The 22068-nt window shown below is 45.5% G+C and overlaps 2 protein-coding genes across 5 annotated transcripts in view; both read right to left on the bottom strand.

Annotated features, from left to right (window-relative positions):
- Nucleotides 1–642: 642 nt before the first annotated feature.
- Nucleotides 643–12691, bottom strand: GNL2 (G protein nucleolar 2). 2 transcript variants are annotated; one of them, XM_030038587.2, is made up of 16 exons: nt 12506–12690; nt 12344–12428; nt 11021–11115; nt 10351–10490; nt 9045–9229; nt 8496–8562; nt 7030–7188; nt 6349–6462; nt 5421–5549; nt 4593–4697; nt 4324–4482; nt 4069–4176; nt 3285–3718; nt 2524–2603; nt 1708–1802; nt 643–823 (listed from the first exon to the last, which is right to left on the bottom strand). In XM_030038587.2, the coding sequence occupies exons 1-16, from the start codon at nt 12567–12569 to the stop codon at nt 674–676; spliced, it is 2169 nt and encodes a 722-aa protein (XP_029894447.1). In that variant the 5' UTR covers nt 12570–12690; the 3' UTR covers nt 643–673. The 2 variants fall into 2 exon arrangements, with proteins under 2 accessions (XP_029894447.1, XP_040985077.1); XM_041129143.1 differs by lacking the exon at nt 6349–6462 and having other exon boundaries at nt 12506–12691.
- Nucleotides 12692–19401: 6710 nt separating this feature from the next.
- RSPO1 (R-spondin 1) overlaps nt 19402–22068 on the bottom strand; it is a 28722-nt gene continuing 26055 nt past the window's right edge. For all 3 annotated transcript variants that reach the window (XM_030038592.2, XM_030038591.2, XM_030038593.2), the window contains 3 exons: nt 21605–21754; nt 20987–21175; nt 19402–20175 (listed from right to left, as the gene is read on the bottom strand). In XM_030038592.2, coding sequence (XP_029894452.1) covers nt 20018–20175; nt 20987–21175; nt 21605–21754 — 497 coding nt within the window. In that variant the 3' untranslated portion in view covers nt 19402–20017. The remainder of the gene's footprint in view (nt 20176–20986; nt 21176–21604; nt 21755–22068) is intronic.

Below are 22068 nucleotides of genomic sequence, written 5' to 3'. Positions count from 1 at the left end.
ACAACATATGAAGTGTCTACAATAAATGTAAGTCACATTCACTAAGAATCAAATTGCAGGTAATTCTTGGACAGGTGTTTGGAGGGTATTTCCTTGAGTATGTGCAAGTCGGTGTTAATTGTACATCAAAATCCCTTGTGAGAACCGGTAGTAGTAACCTAGGATGAGCAATACCAATGCTCTCTACGTGGCTATTTCTAATGAAAGAGGGGTATGATACCATTCCAAGCATCGCTTCTCAGTGGAAGCAAAAGAAATCTTTACTTGAGATACCTGTGTAACTAGCTGGTTATACATAGCAAGCAGACGTGGGAAAGATAATTCACTGTAGTCATATGAAAAACTCCATAAAGCTAGTTTCCAGAAAAAAAAAAAACCAACAAAAAAAACCCCAAAAACACAACAAAACAAACAAACCACCACCACTGAATAACACTTCAGGATATGTTTTACCAATGCAGTGTTTACTGGCCTTAGATGGTGATGTGGAAATACCACGGTCTCCAACTGCATAAAGAACTTTCAGATGATGCAGAAACAAAGAGTGAGATGCTACTCCTGGGAACAAGACAGACAAGTCAAACTAGGCTTTGAATGGGAACTACAAGTTTTATATTAAAAAAAGCCACTGCATACTAGAGCTGTTTTATGTAAAATTTAATAGAATAAGCAGTTATTGCTTATGTTTGTATTTTTTGTGCTTTGATCTTTGTTCCTCCAAGCCAGTTTTTTTCTTGTTCTTATTCTTATTTTTCACGTTGTGAGTTTCATAATACCGGACTCCAACTTTCTTGGAGCGCTGCTGCCTCTCAGCTCGTCTTCTCTGCAAATACACACAAAACACATTAGCAAATCCACAGTATCCATAGCCTGAATTTGTTTGCATTCTTTCAAATGTTGTTCACTTTGCATTCCACATGCCTTAAGTAAAATAAATAATTTCAAACAAAACATTACTGACATGAATATATGGACATTGATACGGAACCCACCCACCCATGCTCTTAAAATGTTACAAAGGAAAATACACTTTAATCTTTACAGAAGTAGTAAACAAGATACAAGAAGCAACCTGATGGGCATAGTCAGGTAAGAGGTCTTTAACAGGAGATGTGACAGAACGTTCATAAATGGAATTCAGTCTTCTCCTCCCCTCTCCCCAGTCTTCTGCTCCCCTTTCCAAAAAGCCCTTGCTGTACAAGTTTGCTTACAAATCACTTTCAAAGTCCTACAGACAGACTATTTCACTTTGTATTTAAGTTACTCTAGAAGAATTGTTTAGACTTGACTAACATGAATAGAAAATAGCAGCAGCAGCTCTCTTTCAAGACAGAATAGTCCTGCCCATCTAGTTCCAAATTCTCCCATCTCCCAGCATTTAGAACCCTGCTCTCTTAACAGCATCAGTGGGCAAGCTAATGCTGAAAGCAGAACGGTTACCCACAAAGGATTCTCCCCTTCAACACTCCTTCTGTTGTGGTTCCTGCTGGACCCTTTTATGGGTCCATGCTCAGCTGGAACATGCTGCTGTCACATCTCAGGTCAGCAGCAAGTCACCCTGTCTTCACATTCGCCCTACCTCAGCTACAGTCCCCACGGTCTCTCCCTCCTACTAGCACCCAGTCTCAAAGCTCCTAAGTGGTAATGGGAAATCTATGTATAAAAAAAAGCCAGCTCATTTGTTGTACTACAAGAAATCACACTTACCTCTTTGGATGTAAGTTTCTTGCAAGGCTGTTTACCCAAAAGGTCATCATCATCTTCCTCTTCTCCTTTCCTTTTTCTTTTCTTCTCTGTGCTGCCTGCAAACAGCAGAGATCACATACTTGGGCATCTTCCAAACCACGCATCTCTTTTGCAGCACTTAAGACTGGGGTCACCATCCCATTTACTTCAGCAAAGCATTCCTTTGGTCATATTTTAATAGCTTCTACCAAAACAACATGCATGGTCCTTACCAGAGAATCACTCGCTATTACTATGAAAACTGCTCTTGAGAAGCAGACTGCTTAAAGTCTCATGCAAGTCCAGAAGAATTTCATAGTCTTGTCGGAAGAGGGTTGTCCCACCATTTAGCCTTTAATCAAACTTACTATGGAAACTGAAGCCACACTCTTGAAATCACTCCAATAAAACCTACAGCCTGAAGTAGCTCTGTGCTTTTATAATGTCATAAACCCCTTCCACTCCCTTCTGTGTAATATTACACCGTGTGGAACGGAAGTTGCTCAGACTGCAATCTGCCCGTAGCACCATTCTTTTGGAAATACAACATTTGTCTTCACTTTACCCTCATTCACTAGTAGAGGGACATACCTTACTATACAGACAGGTGTTCTGTAGAAAGGCTACAGCACATCATCGGTCAGCTCTTAGGTTAGCTATGGAAACATTTAAATAGCTTTAGGGGAAAAAAAACTTGCAATCAGGAGCTAATGAACGCTTCCCCCCCTAGCTCCCTCTCTTCTCTTCCTTACAGGATCTCCAAATGTAGATTAAGAACATCTGCTAATCTTGTTTTACCTCTGTCTTCAGTTTCTTTGGGTTCTTCAGACTTCTGCACGGATTTTGCAAACACTTTTTCACTCAGCTGCTTAGGGATTCTACAAAAGATAAAATGAGCAATAAAAGAATGTCATAACACAAAATGTAACCATCTCCGAGAAGTGATCAGTCTCCAACAGATCCCAGTAGCCTGTCAGCAGCAAAGCCACAGCCTCTGTACCTCAAAAACATATTACAGTAATCTTGTCTCTGGAGTTACTGGGCTTGTGCGCTGCACAAAGGGACAAAATATAACACTTAACCTTGAAATCTTAGTCCTCACAAGGCTGGTGGATAAGCTTTGCTAAAACTGGGCCTGCTGGATGAGCTGGGATACTCAGGTACATGCATGGAGACCAGCCGGCATATCCAGGTAGAGCATTAGCCTTGGTACTGCTCAAGAAAGAACCCAGCATCAAGGAGACATCCAAGGATGCAATATTGCTACCCAGAATACCAACAGATTTCTAATCCACAGCTTAAGAGGCAGCTCTCCAAAAGCGAGAACATTTTTAGTTAGGCTGGTAAACAGGACTTCTTGGAATAATCTTTCAAAAACAAACTGCTGCTTGGCCAAAGTTCAAATATTTATGGCTAAGCTAGATAAGTTGTGGCAACTTGTGGGTGGCAACACAGAGGAACCAGTCAAGCGAATCATGAATGGAGGGAAACCACAGCAGAACCGCATTAACTCTTTTCCCCCCTGAGAAACACTTGAGTCAGTGAACAGATTCAGATACCTTATTGCTGAGAATCTCTTGGCTTTGGCTTTATCCAGAAATTTTTTGTATTTTGCAATCTTCTCCTCCAAAGCCTTAAGAACCGCCTTAGAGCTCTCCCTGGCACCTGGTACAGCCAACTGCGATTCCTCCTCCACTGAATCTTGATGTTGCTCATTTTCCTCTTTCTCCTCTTCCTGCTCCTCCTCTCCAGAAGAATCACTGTCTGTTTCATCAAAGCCTGGCACATCTACAGGAACCAGGTCTTCTTCCGAGAACTGAGGTGCCACATTAATCCTCCCAAAGTTCTGCCGAACATGTGACATGAGTTGCTTAATTTCAGTGTCTGTATTATTCTTCTCTTCTGCTGGCTCCACACTTGATGTTACCGACTCAGAGATTTTCTCTTCATTATTATCTTGGCTTGATGTCATAGCTACTTCCAATGCAGGAGGCTACAAGAAAGGGCATAATGGATGTGTTATCCACAAAGTCTGTCCCACCATCTCTGAGAGCAATTTCCATTTTATCTCTTTGGAAAAAGTCTAAGATAACAGGCTAACAATGGGAGGATTACTGACACTTCTGGTAGTCAGATGATTGTAAAATGGCTCAGACATCTCTGTGAAGAGCACTGCTACCTGATCCTCACCAAACTGAAGCAAGTGCCACCTGAATCACCAGATTTGGGCAGAGTCCAAGACATGCACTGCCCAAGTTACATGGCACTCTGGGAAAAAGAACAGTGAATACCATTAGGAGAACTGAATAACATAAAGAAGAGGCACGAGCATCACGTTCTCACCTGGGGACCTGTTTCTGCATTCGGTGGCTTCACAAAGAATGGGATTCTGCCCCTCTGCCAGTCATTGAGAACCATCTTGCTCACAGTTTGCAGGTCAGGCTCACCACCCTGAAAGAACCCAGTAACAGTTTATGTCCACATTTGCAGGGCATACCACCTTTCCATTACCTATAAGCAACAGAAACATTTGTATTTCCCATGTTCAGTAACAGGCCACATGCCCTTCCAGCCTGCAAATGCAGAAAGTCATCACACCTTTAGCAGTTTTCCAGTCCTACAAGCAAGTTTCTCAAGGAAGTCTTCTGTATCCTTCCAGGAATCAATCTTGTACGTCTTTCTGATGTACTCTGGTTTGGCTCTTTCCAGCACTGCACTAATATGATCTTCAGGGCTCTTAATCTTTTCAACTTGAACCTGAAAATGAATGGTAGAATATCAACCCTTTGGGAAGTGTGCATTCATTTCTTTGAACCCATCATATTGACAACAGCAAAGATCTTCCAGCATTTAGTGCAGATACATACCACTCCCTTCAGCACAATGTCTGTTTCTGTGTCTCCAGAGGGATAAACTACACCTGGGCAGTCGATGAGAAAAATCCGCCGCATCAAGGTGATGTATTGCCATACCTGAAAGAGATCAGTAGTTCCCCATGTTACCTCCTTCCACGCAGCTCTCTGTTCTGATTTTTAAATGCACAGTTCTAACACACAGGATTCATCTTAGGAACTTGGCATTAACAGACAACGGAATATAACCTGGCATTTTTGTTAGCTAGCCAAGACATACTGCACCTTTCTCTTTCTGAACCAGCCAATGCTATCCCTAAGGTTTTGCACCAAACTACTAACTCACAGGACCAAGGTGAGGAAACTACAATCACAACAAACTCTGATATTCTGTGGTCTTCCTCTTCCATGATTCTTGACTGTAGTGATATTTAGGAGTAAAATGAACAGGCTAGCAAAGAAGATTCCTGTAACTTTGTCTTCTTGTTTACGGTCACATTCTTGAAGAACAGAGTTAGAAAACCAGCACTAACAGAGCCTGACAGCACAAACATACCAAATAATGTGACTGGGGAAAATGCAGACCCTGAGTCAGGGCAGCTGAGCATTCAGATCACAGTGCTACTGTACAGGTAGAGTGGGAACTCAGGAATGCTTCCAGTAGCAGTGCTTCAGAGCAATGCCTGTCGATCAGCCACTCCTCAAACTCAGGGTCACATAGCCTGTACAGTTCCAAGTGTTAAGACTTGAAAACATCACTGAGCTAATTTTTCCATGAATTCTGCCTTTGACAATGCACTTACATAATTAATTTTTATCTTTAATGTAGGGATCTCTTCCTACCTTTGTTTCACCTGCAATAGGGGCCACACTGCAGACCTTCTTAGATCGTAATGTATTGATCACTGAGCTTTTGCCAACATTTGGATAACCAATGAAACCCACGCTGATCTGTTTCTTGTCAGAGTGTAACTGTTAAGAAATAGCACATCTTTTTAACATCTCATAGAGAAAGACAGGATTACTACAGTTCTGAACATTTGAGCAGCTACTGTTCTCACTATATTGGAAAGCAAAGGGGACTCCGAAGTACCAGGTCAAAAAATGAGATCAGCTCTTTTCTATCAAGAGAAATGTATAAGGGTACAACCAACTTGCCATCCAAGAACTCCAAGCACTGAGGAAAATATCTGCTACTTCAAAAGGAAGATGTGAACCCCTTGCATTCCTTGTTGCTCTAAAATTACTTGTGAACGCCTTATTTAGAAACCGTTTATGATGAGAAACCAAGCAAATACAAACAGTAGCTGGGGATAGAATATAGATGTGGCCTGAAGAGACAGTAACTAATCTAAAGGCAACAGAAGGTGCCTTTCTAGGAAAAATGAAGACACTTAAAAGGAGAATACCTTAATAGAATATGCATACATGCAGGACAAACAGGTGTGAAATACGTTCCTCCCTCCTACACATTCAGATGAGACCTAGGAGTGTCAACTGGATACTCTGTCTACAACAAACCTAGGCCACAGACTGATGGTCCAACCCACTCTTTGTGGATCTCCTCAGTTTGACAAACATTTTGAACATATTTGAAGGAATATTTTCCATTTTCTCTCCAAAGAAGGGAGCTTTATTGATGGAGTCGTTTGGTGACAGAATGGCCATCAGAAAGTGTACTGAACCCCAAACGCTAATAAAACAGAGGACTCCACACTAAACACCTCCCCCTCCCCAAACAACAATACAAATCCCCAAAATTATTCTGTACCTTTCCAAACTGCCTTAAAAGCTGTATAAAAGCACCTTTGCCAAAAGGGTTTGTGAGGCTGGCATGAAAAGCAAGTGTTGGATACTCCTGGGAAAGGACAGCAACCCAGCGCTTCTAAAGAGGAAAACATGACTTGGTTAGGGATCCTGTGCTGTGGAGGTGGTGAAACAATCTGCTTATAAGCAGAAGTACACAGCATCTTCACTTGGGTCACAAATGTAACTGTCTATGAAAACCGCTATATAAGAACCTTTGAAGCATTTCACCAACCCAATAGCTAAAAGGTCTGAGTATTGTTTTTATAAAAGACAAACAATTTCCCAAAAACGCCTTCACTGCTAGCTAAAACTAATTAGTTTAACAATATAAAGCAAACCAGCTGTGGTGGATATGGATCTTACGCGGACTAACATTTAGCATACTCTGGAGACATCAGCTGAACTGTTAAATCCAGACAGAGGAAGTAGAGAATTTGTGGCTGGTGAGTGTTGCTCAACTCAGCCAAACTTGGACAGATTTACATTGTAATTGTTACTTTTATAGCAGGCAAGCAGAGAGTTCCCATTGACCCAGTTACATTATGCCCTTTGAGACCAGCATGAGGACTGGCAACAGAATTAAAGCAGAGGCTACAAAAGGAACAAAGAAGGTCCAAGGAGTAACAGGCAGGACTGTGCTTACAGTAGCCCAGGTAGGAACAAGATCACATTTGTTCAGGACAAAAATGAGATGTTTCCAATGTTTCTCCTTTTTAAGATAAGATTCCACATGAGGGGAGCGAGTACCCATGGGATCCCTGGCATCAAGAACTTGAACAACAACATCTGATGAGTCTATCACCTGAAAAAAAAAAAAATCACATAGAAGGAAAGGATTTTACAGAAAGTAAGACATCTATACCTCCCCAAAGTTTCTAAACTACATTAATTTAAAAACCTTGTATCCTTCATGAACAACTGTTACTTCCCCATAGACTACTGAAGCTCAGACTAATATCCATCAATCTTCCACTCTCTCTTCTGCTTGCTCCCCTCCAAATTCAGGCTAATAGCTTTTACCTGTTCTTAGGCACCAGGAAGACGCTGGTAGCACTTGGGAAAGAAAACACTGCACCCAAATGGGAAAATTAATTGCTTCAGTAGACAAAAACAATGTTTGCCATCCATTCTGCAGCAATTCAATTCTGCCACTTCATAAAGGATCAGGATATAAAACATGTTTTCTGGATCAATATGAAACACACAACCAAGTAGGAACCTGCTGTTAGTCCGCTAAGCATCTACAGCAGGGAGCTGTCATTTTACGACTTGCTTCAAGCCAAGTGAATTTGTTTCACAGCTATTTCCTGCATTTTTGGCAGCATCTTACTGAAATCTGTTTTGCTCTATCATTCCCAGTGCTTTTAGATCTAAACGAAAAGGTTTTAAGCTACATTCAGAAATTCAGAGCAAAAAGTCAAGCAATTTCACACCTAACAGTCACTGAGAGCACACAAACTGCTCTTACAACCCTAATGCACTCTCAGTCTCCATTTCTCTAGCAGTCAAGGTGGCTCATGGGGAACTGAGGGTCAGAGCCCTCCAAAGACGACCCTATCAATATGCCACATGTTTTTCGTCTAACAAAACTAAAGGGCATGTGACTGGTTTATTTGTGGTGGAAGATCCAGGAACCTAAGAGAAGCTAACACCTTCGCTCTGCCAGTCGATCTCTAGATCATCTATTTTAAGGATGTTTGCTCCAGTGAGACGAGAACTCAAGAATCAAGCTCAGTCAGGCAGAGAGTTGAAAATGAATCTCTGCTCTCTTCTACAGCTGGCTTTCTCTGTGTTTATGTACCATATCAGTACCAGAAAAAGGGTCTATGGTTTCAAGTCAGTCCGTTCCAACTAGGCTGACAGGAAAGCAGGCAAGGGAGTGACAAACTCCGGACATCACTGCATGAAGAAAGTCACTGTCTTAACGTTTCTAAGAAACTTTGCAGCAAGTTCAGCTGTATCAAAGCTTCCCTAACAGAGCAACGAATGTTTTTTCAGAGCTGTTCTGATTATTGCTATATAGGATTTCCAGTGGTGTGCTGAAGCACCTGACTTCATAAAGGCTGAAAGATAGACATGACTCTGCTGCAAATTATAAACGTTGTTTACCTTGTAGAGCTCACCCCAGATTCTTTTGGACTGTCCTTTCTTATATATTTCCTCTTGTGCTTCATCCCTGAAAGTGAATTACCAGAGACATCAGTAACAGGGTTACAGCATTGTCTTCTCTCAAGCCATTTACAGACAAAAGAGGAGATGAGGCCCAAGTAACAGATAGCTGGGATTTAGCCCCGCTCCCTGTGCTCCGCCTTCAATCTACCCATCTGCAGAAAGATCCTATAAACATGCACTCTTTCAAAGATTCCTATCTGCCTACCAGTCAGTTCCTTATCTAACCCAAAATGTGAGTTTGGAGATATTCTGACACGCAACAGAAAACGAATTATGAATAAAGACAGAAGAGTCTCATGGAAGCAACAGTTTGGTTAAATACATAGGGACAAAACAGGATTAAAAAATCCCAAATTCAGCTGATATCACTTTCCTTCCTTACTCCTCATACAGCAACAGCATCGATGGATGTACTACATACTTCTTTAAAAACAAAGCTGACTCTTCAGAACTGTAAACAATGAATAATTTCTTCTTTCTATTTACCTTACACCAGTGTCTTCTATCACCAGGTCTCGGTCCTTGCCCTGATCATAAGATCCCGATGAGGCTTCAGCATTCTCCACCAGAGACTGCACATCACTTGCAGAAAGATTTGGTCTTTTCCTCTGTGATTTGGGGCCAAATGTTGTTTCAAATGTTTCTGTGTCAAGAATGTGAACTCTGGAGGTCTAAGGAAAAACAGGTTCGTAAAAAAAAAAAACCACAAGCACTGTTTTTTACATCTCTCGTGACATGCAGTGAACAAGACCTTCGTTCAACGCAACTCTGCAACCTGTGACAAGAGTTACAGGCACTTTCCTAACAATGTTTGAGTTTTCCAGCTTAATCTTTCAGAAACGTAAGAGTGGATATTTAATAAGCAACAAAACACATCGCACTTGCCAAAGAACTACGCTTCAATACTTTCACCATAAGTGATGTCAAATGTAATTAAAGCTACCATGATGAAAATTCAGCTGCTATCTTTGATCATTTCTTATTTTTTCTAACAAGTGCACAAATCTCGCCAAACTCACAGATTTTTGTCAGGGATAATTACAATCAAAATTGTAGTTTTTAAAGCCTGTAATGAATGCCAACTTTCCTCCGAATGGCATACAGTTCATTGCTGAAAGAAGTAATTTGTTTTTGTAATGCACATCTTAGTTTCTTATGACTTTTTCCTTAATTTAGGTAACATTTTTATGACAAACCTGGAAAGTTTCCATATGAAGAAATAGCTAGCAAGAGTCCAAAATAATAGTTCAGACATTATGAAAGAAACCTGGTAATATCTAAAACTTGATGTACTAGAAATGAAGGCTGCATGCACAAGAATTTCTGATTCAAGATAAAAAGCACATATTTGAGTTCAAATTCATCATACAAGAATGTCCGCAGTGTGAAGCATCCTCAAAAAAGGTTCCTCTGTCATGGGAGCTATTAGAAGCGTTAGAACATAAGGTGGCAAGCTGCTACAGTCATCCTAAGCTGGTACGCTAACCTAGGATGTTTTAGGGTAAGTTTCCTACCGAAAAATGAAAATTTCTAATAATTAATAGATCTTCTCATAAACTATGGGGAAGTAATACACTGTTTCTTTGCCTTCACATTTGACGCCCGTAGTGACAAGCTGTCAAAAATATCCTTCCCCGAGTCACCTGCTCTAACTGCTCCTCCCAATGCTTCTAGAACACAACATTTCACCAGACTAAACAGAGACAGCACGATCACCCGCAGATAAATAATATTCATGACACCTTTGCCCACACAACCCAGCCTTCACCCTGTACAGATGAACGATACCCACATGTGGTTTAATCCGATCATAGAAAAGGGACATTGGCAACTTTCTTTGCTTCATGACCACTCTGTAAGGATCTTTCATGACAGTTTCCATCTCTTCTTGAAATTTCTGTAGGGATGATTGCTTGATCACACGAGTATTTCCTGCATGTAAAAATACATATTGCACCTGACCACTCCTCATCTTAACTGCTTCAAAGACCCCAGGTACACTAATAAAATATTATTTTTTATTCCAGATGGAATATTACCAGTGACAAAAAATAGAGGATTTTACTTGCGACAAACCCCAAATTAGCATAAATAAGCCAAGCCCTTTCTTTCCCACCATTTAAAGAAAATTTTTAAAAGTATCCCTCAGACACTTAACGTACATAGGCTACAACATATGTACACACAGGCAAACCCCAGAAAATGACCAAAGGGGACAGAATAACCACACTTTAGAGGAGTGCGCGGAAAGCAAACACCCAAAGTACAGGTACATGCGAAGCATGAGCCCATACCCAAGCCTACGGTGGAAATCCTTCACCTCTATTTTCAGTATCTGTCCCACACAGCACTGAGACCACAATTCTGAAATAAACACCCTCCAAACACACAAAGTTCAACAGTTTTTAAGCTTGCCGAGTCTGCAAGTTGAAAAAAAACCCAAAAACCAAAAAACAACTCACCAAACCATTTAATATTTGGTTCCACTCTTGCAACTGTGCCTGGTGCCACTGTTGATTGATACTGTAGAGGCTTAATCACTTTACCATGTTTGTTTCTAAGCGAAGAATGAGAACACATGTAACTATGCAGGGCAGCACACACCCCTCTAGCACTTTTGTTCACTAGACCAGAAGTACATCCACAAAATCCAGAAAGACCCTTCATCTAGAACCAGTGCCCCTGAGATTATTATCAGAGACAGTACTGCCTGTAAAGGCTAATTAACTTAAACACTGCAGCAGAAGTGATGTTGGCGAGTGCACACTCCAAAGTCTCACTGGAGCTTGACCAGACTCTTGATGAAGGCTGCTTATGTCAGACCGGCAATGGCTTATTGGGGTGCAAAAAGCACCGATGTACAATTTCCTAGTAAACCCTGCTTTCTTCTCTCATGGGCTCATGCGGAACTTTTCAATCAGCTCTACCCATCAGTTGGTGCAGAGCACTCACCATAAGATGATTTCCAAGTTGAGACCTGCCTTAAATTTAATAATTTTTGAAAATACATATTCCCCAGTCTGCTCTCAAAACAAAATGAAATCTGGCAAAACAACACACAACCGCTAATCTGAACCAGGACTCTCAGAACCCCCTGCGGCATCTACAAGACGGCAGAGACACATGTTTACGAGGTGGGAGCTGCTCCACAGCCAGCGATTCTCAAGCGGAGTGAGGGGGTGTCTCTCCGCGAAGGAGCCGTGTGGAAGTCAGGCTCTTCAGACATTTTGAGGTGAGCTTTAGAGTTACGCTGTTGTGGGAAATGAAGGAATTCTGGGCATTTTGGGGGTTCACGACATTCCAGGGAGATCACATCAGCTGTTCTGCACCCCGTATTTTCCAGCTGCATTCCCCGATACACATCGCTGGTCTGTTTGAAGCTCAGGACAAGGTTTCCCAGCTCACGGTATCACAGGAAACATGGAGGAGCGGCTCCGTGCCAGTGAACGGGCATTTTGGCATCAGAGCGCAGGCAGCTGCCCTCAGTGCGGCTGAACGTGCGTGGGCAGCGGAGGCCACGCCGCTGCTCGGCACCGACAAACACGCTCCCTGCGCCGCAAGGCTCCGGTCTGTCCCGCAGGCCGCAGCCCGGCAGCGTTACCGACAGCGCAGTTACCGGCGCCCGCTCGCCGCCGCGCCCGGCGGGAGCCCGGCCCCGCGGGAAACCGGCCAGTGCCTCCGCCCGGGCGAGCGCACGGAGCCGCCTGCGCCCCGCGGCACCGGTAACGGCGGCGGCGCGGCCAGGCCGGGACCCCGCCGCCTCCCGCGGGCCGAGCCGCGCTCACCTCCGCTCCTTCTGCCGGTACATGTTGAGGCGCCGGATGGTGGCTCGGTCCCGCATGTTGTTTCCTCCCGCGCCCCCCACGCGATCTGCGGAGACAAGACAGCGTCAGGCCCGGCCCGGCCCGCTACGGCCCGACCCAGCCCGCTATGGCCTCCGCACGTACCGGGATTGGTGCTGGCGCGGGAGGGGTTGATGGTGCTGCGGCCCTTGTAGCGTGGCTTCACCATCGTGCCGAGCGGGACGGGACGGCGCTCACGGCCGGACCGGGACGAACGGAAAGACCGCTCCGCCACACGCACCGCACCGGGCAGGAAGCGGCGGCACAAGCTCTTCCGGCGTGAGGGTCAGCGGCATGACGCGCTTCCGCTGAGTCAGTCTTCCGGCTGCGCAGGCGCATCAGGTTGCCCTGGCAACCACGTCTGCCGCCGGTCGCCGTGGCAACGCGTGGGGCTGGCCCGGCCCCCGCCGGTGTCCGTGTGTCCCGGCGTGTCCGTGTGTCCCGGCGTGTCCGTGTGTCCCGGTGTGTGTCCCCCGGTGTCCCGTCGTGCCCCCCCCCCCCGGCCCCGCCGTGCCCGCGGGGCCGCCCGGCGCGGCGAGAGGGGCTGCGGCCCGTGGGGCCCGGCGGGGCGGCCTGTGCCGCGGGGCGCTCCCGGCCCGCCCCAGCGCGGCCTGCGGGGCGGGCGGAGGGCGGTGGGCCGCAGGGCCCCGTCCGGAGCGGAGGGCAGGAGGGCGGCCCTGGCCGGCCGCTGCTGTCCGGCCGGGGCTCCCGCCCTGGGCCCGGGGCGGGGCGGGGAGGGCGCGGGCCGTGTCAAGGGCAGGGGAGGCTGTAAGGACGAGGGTGGCTGGCACAGGAGCCCTCATTGTTTGTGAGACGTTGTTTGTTTGCAGGGACATAATAAGAATCGTTTGGGAGCTTGGCGTGAATGCCTGTTTCCATTTGGAGATGAATGCGTGCGGTCAGCAAAGCGGCCCGGTGGTACGGGGTGCTGGTGGGAGCACTGGCGGCGCGGGGCACGCTTGCGTGCGGCGGGGCAGTGCTGGTGGGATGTTTATAGGCACACAGGGTTGTTGTTTCTGGGTTGCTGGCGACGGCTTTTTAAAATTAGAAATGACAACGCTGGCTTTTTTATATGCATGTAAAGAATTGCACGGACGGTGCAGTAACTCAAATCAAATTTAGGCGAATTATATGTCTAAAGACTAGCCTACATTCATGTTACTGCCAGATTTTAACAGAAACTGGAAAGATCCTCACCTAGGGGGAATTAACAAAGCTCCACTGAAACGGTGTTAATTTATACCAGAGATTGGGCTGGGGCCAAACTGCTGAGTGCGTTGGGGAATCATTCCCCAAAACGAAGGTCTGGCCCGTTGTTTCTAAATACTCATTAGTGGCAGAGTATTCACGGCTAGTTCAATTTCCTTCTAGTTCTGCTAATGCTCTTCTAAATCCAGAACAATAACAGAGCTTCTGAGATTTTGTTCTTTTAATGATTTTCAGCATTTTGCTTTTAGGTAGTCCATAGTCCCTGTTGTACAACAAAGTCCTAATGAGTCAAGACTTGAGAGATGTTTTGTAAGATGGCGGTCTTGAATTTGAGTCTGTTTTGGCTAAGCCTACGATTTCTGTTTTTTCTCTTAATAAAATTATCTATGCCTTGGGCATTTAAAAAATACACATTGATGTGGGCATAAAAAATTAATTCCAAATTGTAGATAATTGCTTAAGCTATCGGACTTGAGGCTCATGTAGAAAAGTTTTTCCTGGACAAGTGTGTTTTCTATTAGAGTTGATATCAATCTGTCAGAAGATCCTTTTGATTTTCAGATTTTTAGACTAAATAGTTGAGTAATACTTGCTCTGTTCTCCCCCACTCTTTCTTCCTTTTCCTTAAGAAAACACTCTTTTTATTGTTAGCAAGATATCTTGGAGTGCATCCAGAAAATTGCTGTCTCTTTCTGTGAAAGAATAGAAATAGCTAGCTTTAGACATAAGGTTATGTCATGGAGAACTTTTGTTGGTAATGCCTCAGAGTTAATTGTTGAATTCCCACGTTGAAAGCTTTAACACGGAGGTCTCCGCACCACTCTCCCCAGCCTTGCTTATGGTAAGCCCTGTCATCCCAATCGCAGTGGGCTACAAGCCTGTATTTTCTGTCATGAGAAAAGATTGTACCGATAACATATGGGAATTGCATTCAAACTGGAATAAATTCATTCTTTCAGCTGCGCTCTCCTCTCTCTCATGTTTTTTACTGACCAAAATTACATTACTGCGGCTAACATTTTTTAAGTATTAGTATTTAACTTGCAGTACCTCTGTAGCTGTGGTTGTTTACTTGTGTATCTGATAACATGCGAGTCAGATATTTTACTCTACTAAACTAATTTTTTGTTGCTGTATGACTCACAAGCTTTTCATTTGCTATTGATGCATCCTCCCGTTTCAATTTTTAACTTTTTTCTTTTCTTCTTCTTTTTAAATTGGCTACAGCGGGATGTTGTCCATACCACATACCAGACAGGACAGGGGGGTTAGTGATAGATGCCAGGCCTGTCGGATCTGCCAAACGGCCTCAGCTTCATTGACAGGACTAGCCTGACCATTGCTGAAATGAAATCACTTCGAATTTTATGTGGCCTCTTCCTTGTCAAAATCCCAGTGAATGTGGTTATGTGATGCCATCAGAATGACTCATTGCCATAATTACATATGTTCTAAGGGGTTATTCCCATTGTATTATTAAAAACTAGTGATGTTTGATTTTTGGCAGGAACTGTCTTCCTTGTATGATCTACAGATTTTGTCAATTAAATGAAGGAAAAATAAATTTCCAAGACTTCAGAACAAGACTGGACTTGTACTTGGAGCACTTTTTCGGTGTGGTATTGAGCTACTTTGTTTTATTTAACAGGATGAAGGCAGCATCAGCCATCTTACTCTCCTTGTTGCAGCGATTCCCTGCAGAGCACAAGGACAGAATCAGGTTTCGTAGCTAGCCTTCAAAATCATCCCAAGCACAGCCAGAAGATACCGTAGATGGTTTATCACCACAGTAGTTTTCCCAACTCACTTCCTCAGGAATAGGTTTTCAGGGAGATGGCTTACAAGAGTGGGAGGCAGGGCTCCTTGGCAAAAGGCTCCAGGTTTGACAGCTCCTTAACGGAAAAAACAAAAGCGATCCCAGATATCGTTGCCTTGGATCTGGAGTTCCCAAAATGGCGACTGAAAGCAACAGGGGAAAGCTGGAGGGAGGAGAAAATTGAAGTCAAGCAAAAAAGGCAGAGAGGCGAAAAAGTACTTTGGGAGTGCGGGCTGTGCTGTGCCCAGCAGGGTCGAGCCCCCGGAGCGAACGTTGTGCTCAGTCCTGCGCGGTTCTCACAGCCTTGCAGAGCCTTTCAAGAGCTTTCCTCTCTGAATGGACGGCAGTGCTGCAGATCTCTCTCACAGGGATTAACTGTTTACTAGCAATCTGGAAGCTAAAGCATTTACATATAAATGTTTTACTTCTGTGATTTGATTTTAATAGCCACGAAAAGTGACTTCTTTTCTGGAAAGCTGCACGTGTTGCATCATGCATGTTAGCCTTGCGTGTAGCAGGATTTGACGTGGCCTTCTGCAGGCCATTTCAGTGGTGAATGGCAGATGAGGTTCTAACTGGGTGTTTAAGCTTGTGCTGCAAGTCACAATATATTATCTACCTGGTTGCCTCTTTTTTTTCCACTAAGATCCTGCTGCTCTTCAAAAAATCATGGAGATTCTGGCAAGCAGCTCCATCTAAACTATGGTTTGGCATTTGGTTGGGTATAATATATTATCATGTATATAAATGCCATGGGTGTGATTTATTTATGGTGACTGGTTAAATACAGCTGGTATTTCTGTAATTTCAATAGAGGTTTTTTTTTTAAATGTATGCCTAACATCTCTCTCTGTGAAGACTATTGACTTAATAAAATCTGTAAATATATAAAAAATACCCCTTTTAGTGTTGTCAGGCAATGTAATCCAAATAATAGTACTAGGGATAACCTGTTTCACTATCCTACTCTATTTCCTTTAATCAAAGCAAAGATTTCTTCTGAGTGAGAAATCATTTTAACATAAACATGAACTAAAAAGTATATACATTGCCTCCATCTCCAGGGGGGTAGAAAGCTAGTAAATTATTGTTTGAGGATTATGTGTGCACACGTTTAACTTGACTGTAGCCAGTGAAAAATACGCATTTATATTACACGGAGAGGGTAAGAACATAATACAACCAACCTATGTTTGGTGAAATATGTCTGCTTTAGCTCCTAAATCTCAGCAAATGAGATAGAAATTGAACAGTTCCAAACTCATGACTGTAAGCTGTTAATATATTATTCCTTGCCCTTTGTTCCCCATTAAGTGGGATGAATTGCCCAAAAGCTAAGTAAACTGCCTAGAAACTATCCTGCAGATTTTGAGTAGAGTTCTGTCCAGTGAATCAACACCAGTGGGTTCAACAGTAAAAATGAAGACGTTTTCTGTGCAACGGAGTTTCTGACAAAGGAGACGTCTGTCTGTCTATGCAGCTAGCAACGACTCCAGCAGCTAGGTGGTTGAAGTACAGAACATGAATAAGCGCAGAAGTCGGAGCAGCAACGTTTTCATGCCGTGATCCGTATAGGTACATTTGGCTTCTGGACGGTAGACAGAAGTTGCTTAGGAGAGGCTCTCTCTTTCTAGATGTTTTTGATTAGTTGGGATTTGACTCTGGTTTTGGTGAATAAAGCAAACAAAGCTTGTTCAGCAAACCCATTTATTTATTTATTTGTTTAAAGAAGCATATTTTACAGTGATGCCATGGAGAGAACACCGCAACAGATTTTATTTGGTGGGCTGAAAGAGAGCGTTGACGTGCGTGTGAGTTGAGATGACATCAACCTATCTAAGGAAATCTCCGGCTTGGACTGTTGAGCTCAGCGTGCAAATCACGTTGGTCAAAGGCAAAGTATTTCTAAATTCATAAATGAACCAGCTCTCTAGGAGTGGGAATAAGCACAATTCTCGAGCTGATTGAAAAAAGAAAAGAAATTGGATTTATTTTTTATATTTTCCTCCTAGTTTTTCTAAAACAGTTTAATTTTAAAATCACCCATACTGGAAAATCTTGGGTTTTCTTAATATGCATTTTAAACTTTCCTTTGCCTTTCTCCCTTTTTCTTCCCATTTTGCTATGAAAAAGGAAGAAAGAAGGGAAAAGGCTACAACAGGAAGAAGTTTGTCACTTTTTTCTAAAAAACTCTAGAGAGTTCTATAAAATAGGTTGTGTTGATTTATTATATGCGGTTTAGTTTTGAAATAGTTGTGCTAATATTGCCATGAGTTACTGTAGGGAATCCAGTCAGTTAACAGAGCCTCCGTGTATAAAACCTTACTAATGCACTCTCTCTTTTCTCTAATCCTTGTTGAGAACTGGATTGAGATACTGCAGCAGGAGGGAGGAAGGAGTCGTTTATGAATTAGCAAGCTGAGGTTCATGAAAGGGTTACTGATTATTGCTGCTAAAAAGCGGAAGGGAAAAACGGTTCTGCTTACATGCAACGCCATGGCACAAACAAAATACTTATCTCACAGGCTAGCTGAGGCTAGAAAATAAAGTGAGATCTGATCTTTCAGCTGGGAGGCTTTCAGGAATCGTCTGAACACGATCCATAAACAACTGAAAGGATGACTTTGAAGAACCTTTCTCTCTCTGCTTGGTATGCTGGTCGTTTATCATTGTGCTGAAATGGAATCCCCTTTAAAAGATATAACGGCTTCTTGTTTACTTAAACGCAAAGTGGATGATGGGCTGAAAGGTTTTGCTGCCAGCAGAGCAGTCACGGAGAGCTTGGTACAGCTCTGGAGCTGAAACAACTGTGCAGCTCCCACGTTCTGCACTGAGCCAAACCAGCCACAAAGCGGATGGGGCGAAGGGAGAGTTTAGGTGTCCTCTGCCGGAGCTGAGTCCTCGGCGGGCACCATGAACTGCCGGCTCTTCGCAGGAGAGGACCAGGACTGCCAGGCATGGGCGGGCAACCCGTTGGAGCGAGCAGGGGGCTCTCCCGCAGGCGTCCCCGCACAGCCGCTGGCTCGCTCTGCCCTCCAGAACCGCAGCACGGAGAAGGTGGTACGAAAGCAAGCACAGCGGAGACTGTATTTGCCAGGTCTAGCTTTGGGGTGAGCTTTTCCCTGCCCATCACCTTACCAGGGAAGCTAGGAGCTTCAGCAGCATGTCACTGATCCACCCCGGGCACATCTCTGGGAGCCACGGCACCTCCGCTGGCTCCCTCCCTCAGGACCAGAGGTCTTTTGCTGAACTCTAGAGGAATTAAATGTATGCACATATTTATATCGAGGAAGCACATTTTAAAATATAAGGGAAACTGAGCAGTATGCCACCTCGTGACACTGCCGAGGGTACAGCTCCCTGCGCAGAGAAGGCAGCGTTCACATGCACCCGCGCAGGTCTCACTACGTCTCTGTCCCGCACTGTCCTCGTCCCGGTTCATCTGCCCAGGTGTTGGCTCTTGCGGAGCAGGAGCGCTTGGCTGAATCCAGGGAATTCCAGTCGGTGGCATGCAGACCAGTAGTTTCTACCAAACTTAAAAGTTTGCTTCTCTTCTGCAGAGCCCGAACTGTGCCTTCCCCCTCCCGCCTGCCTTCCCTCCTGCTACACGCCTGGGTGGTGTCTGGGCAGACGGACGAGCGTGTCCCTAGCCCGGGATGGAGTCCCACAGCTGTGACTGTACAAGCGGAGTCACAATGTTTCGGCAACCTGCGGTTTGTTGTAACCTCTCATTTTCTCAATCTGCTGCATGTTAACTGGATCCTTCAGTGGGAAATTCCTCAGGGGCTCTGCGGAGCACAGCTGGGGTCCTGCGAGTGCAGGACGGCTGATTTGTGGCTGCAGTGCAGCTGGCAACATTTTCTGGGATTTTCTTAAAGCTTTGGTGAGCTTCCCTTCCACAAGTGAGTCTCTGTCCTGTGGGACACCAGCCTCCATAGGGGCCAAGGCATGAACCACACACTCAGGAAGCTGGTTGTCATTTTGGTTTTTGTTTTTTAATTTGAAATAACTCTTTGAAGCAGATTCAGGGCAGATACCACTGACCTCTTACCACAAACGTTTAACATGTATTCGCAATGATAAAGTCATACAGCTTAAAACACAAAATAAAGGGTGGGGGGAAGAGAAAGAGGCCACTGCCTTTGTGTGAGTCTGGGTCCCACGTCAGGGAGAGTGGCCATGCGGCCCCGGTCTCGTCCCTCTGGCTGCAGCCATGCTGCGCTGGGGCCAGGCGCCCGGTCTCGAGTTGAGGCCTTTGGTCATGAAGTCTCGCGTCTGGGTCCTTCGCTGACTCATACTCCACCTCTCCTCCCCGCAGCGTACCCCGTGGAGCCCTGGGGAGGTGGGCTTCCCTCCATGTGCACTCCCACTCCTCTTCTCAGCAGCATCCATCTGCGATACTGGGTGGGGTGTGTGTGTGTGCAGCCTCCTTATTGTGTGTGTGGTTTCTGTCGGGTCTGTGGGTCGGTCTGGGAGTATATGTCTGTCTTTCTGGACATGTGTACGTGTTGTGTAGCAGTGCTCTGGTTCAATAAAGCTTTCATATACATAGCAGCAATGAAGTCTTGCCATCAGGTGACGTAAAGGGGCAGCTACTGGGCAGGGCTAGCGGACGTCGCGGGGACCGCAGCCCCTCTCTGTTTGCTCTTCCTCTTCTTGGTGCCAGACTTGGCATCTTTGGTGTCCTTCCGATTTCTGTTCCCATTTGCACTGTCTTGCTTTCCTTGCTCTTCCTTTTTCTTCCTTTTCCCTGCAGTAAAGCAAAGGGGCACCATAAGGCTCTCCAGCAGAGTGAGCTGGCCCGCGGCCCACGGCTGCCGGGGGTGGCCCGAAGGGCTTGCACCCCTCCCCACGCAGAGAGGTGCCCGAGAGCCGCCCTATCTGCCAGGCTGTGCTTTGCATTGCGAGCTGTTGCCTAAATAGAAACAGGGAAGAAGGATCAAATCTGGGTTTAGCTTTGTAATTGTCGGTCTCCAGCAGAAGTGTTAACACTTGCATTTCTCCGCGGCTGCATACCAAGCCCCTTAGCTAACGCACGCTGCTGTGTGCATCAGAGGAACAGATCGGCCGTGTCTGCCTCCCCCTGCCCGCCTGTGTAATCCCTGTGGTGTTAGTCACTGCTCAGAACCGGTTTCCCTCAAAACACTCAACCCAGCTGCAAGCCTTGTCCATCTCATAAGAGGGTGACCAAACCACCATTCATCCTGAAGACACTCTAATTCCTGGGAAAAACACAGACCTAAGCATTCTGGTAGAGGAGAAGATGACTCCCATCACCACAGCGCACAGGCGTGCACCTTCGTCGGCTGCTCAGCTGCCTTGCTGCTCTGTGGCCAGGGAAGAAGCTAAAATACCTGAAAGCCCGTGGGACACACGGCAAGCTGTGCTGAGCATCACCCACCCGTGGGTCCTTCCAGCTGCCATCACGTTGTGTTCCCTGTACCGCAGAGGGGTAGTGAGATGTGCAGTGCATTTATGGTACTGGACAATTGGCTGAATACTCATGCCTGACAAATAAAGGGTGCTGGGGAGGGATGGTGAGGTATTCCACGTCTGCTCACCTTCGGGGCACTGGTTCTTCTGCACAGTGCATCGCCGCACCTCCGTGGTGGCAGGACACAGGGACACATCTCCAGAGGGAGCCTGCAGAATCCGCCGCGTTCGGTCTTCGTTGCCCTTCTTGAAGCCACAGAGCTTCCTCTTCTTGGAGCAGGGCCCCCAGGGCCCCCACTCACTCATTTCACATTGTGCTGCCAGATAACAAGAGAGGCCAGCAGTAATTCTCATTTCTCCGTTGCTGCCTCAGGATTTCCTGGAGCCCTTGCACACCATCACACCTCTCCCCCACTTTAGGCTTGAAGAGTACATGTGCTTCCCCAGCCGCTTCCTAAGTTTTCAAGGCACCCCCTTCCTTGCCGTACCACACAAACTCTGAGTCACACTTCACAAACACGCAGCAGCAACACTGGGGTGCTGCTCCCCGCCTAGGCTGGTCTCCAGAGGGCTCTGCCCTCTGAAGGCTGGGTCTGACCTGCACCGTCACCCAATTGACACAGGCATGATGAGCCATCGTCTCTGAGGGGTTCGTTTTATCATCTAAACCAAACTGTAGCAATACACGTGACTGGACCCGACAGACGCACAAAAAGCTCAGCGAAAGGTGCCCAAGCATCGCTTACCAGGACTGCTGCACTCCATGGTGCCGTTGGCAGCAGAGTAGCCTTCGGGGCATGTGACGTAACATCTCCCTTTGTGCAAATACAAACCTTCCTTACATTTTGTGCAAAAGTTTCGACTGAAACAGGACTCACAGTTCTCAATTTTGCATTCTGGGGAAAAAAAAAACCACAGAGCCATCATGTAGTCTGATGTGAGCAAAAGACTCAGGAAGCTCTTCACTGCTAACTGGAGTTCACTCCCGGCTCCAAGGGGTCTGCCAACAGCCAGGGCAAGTCTCTGAACGTCCTGCCAGGCCTGATTGTGCTACTCGGATAGAAGTCAGTTTTCTTTGCACCGTTCCCTGATATAAGACAGAGCCACTGTGCTGCAGCTCTCATAGCCAGCAGCAGTCACTGCCAGCTTGAAATCAGGCAGAGTGGAAAAGGTTTGGGCTGGTGGTGTTCGCCTTGAGCATCAGTCAGCC

This window comes from Aquila chrysaetos, chromosome 16 (genome assembly GCF_900496995.4).
Source record: "Aquila chrysaetos chrysaetos chromosome 16, bAquChr1.4, whole genome shotgun sequence".
Lineage (NCBI taxonomy): Eukaryota > Metazoa > Chordata > Aves > Accipitriformes > Accipitridae > Aquila > Aquila chrysaetos.
The sequence above is the reverse complement of the archived record's forward strand: the minus strand, read 5'-3'. Positions and strand labels throughout refer to the sequence as shown.

Bases quoted from the DNA above. Each gene is read 5' to 3' on its own strand.
- GNL2 (XM_030038587.2), bottom strand. From the start codon at position 12,569: ATGGTGAAGCCACGCTACAAGGGCCGCAGCACCATCAACCCCTCCCGC. The intron at 6,463-7,029 runs GTAAGCACAGTC...TTTCCTCTTTAG, and splicing joins TTGTTCCTACCTGGGCTACT to AAGCGCTGGGTTGCTGTCCT. The intron at 5,550-6,348 runs GTACAGAATAAT...ATTTCTTAACAG, and splicing joins TTTTAAGGCAGTTTGGAAAG to TTACACTCTGACAAGAAACA.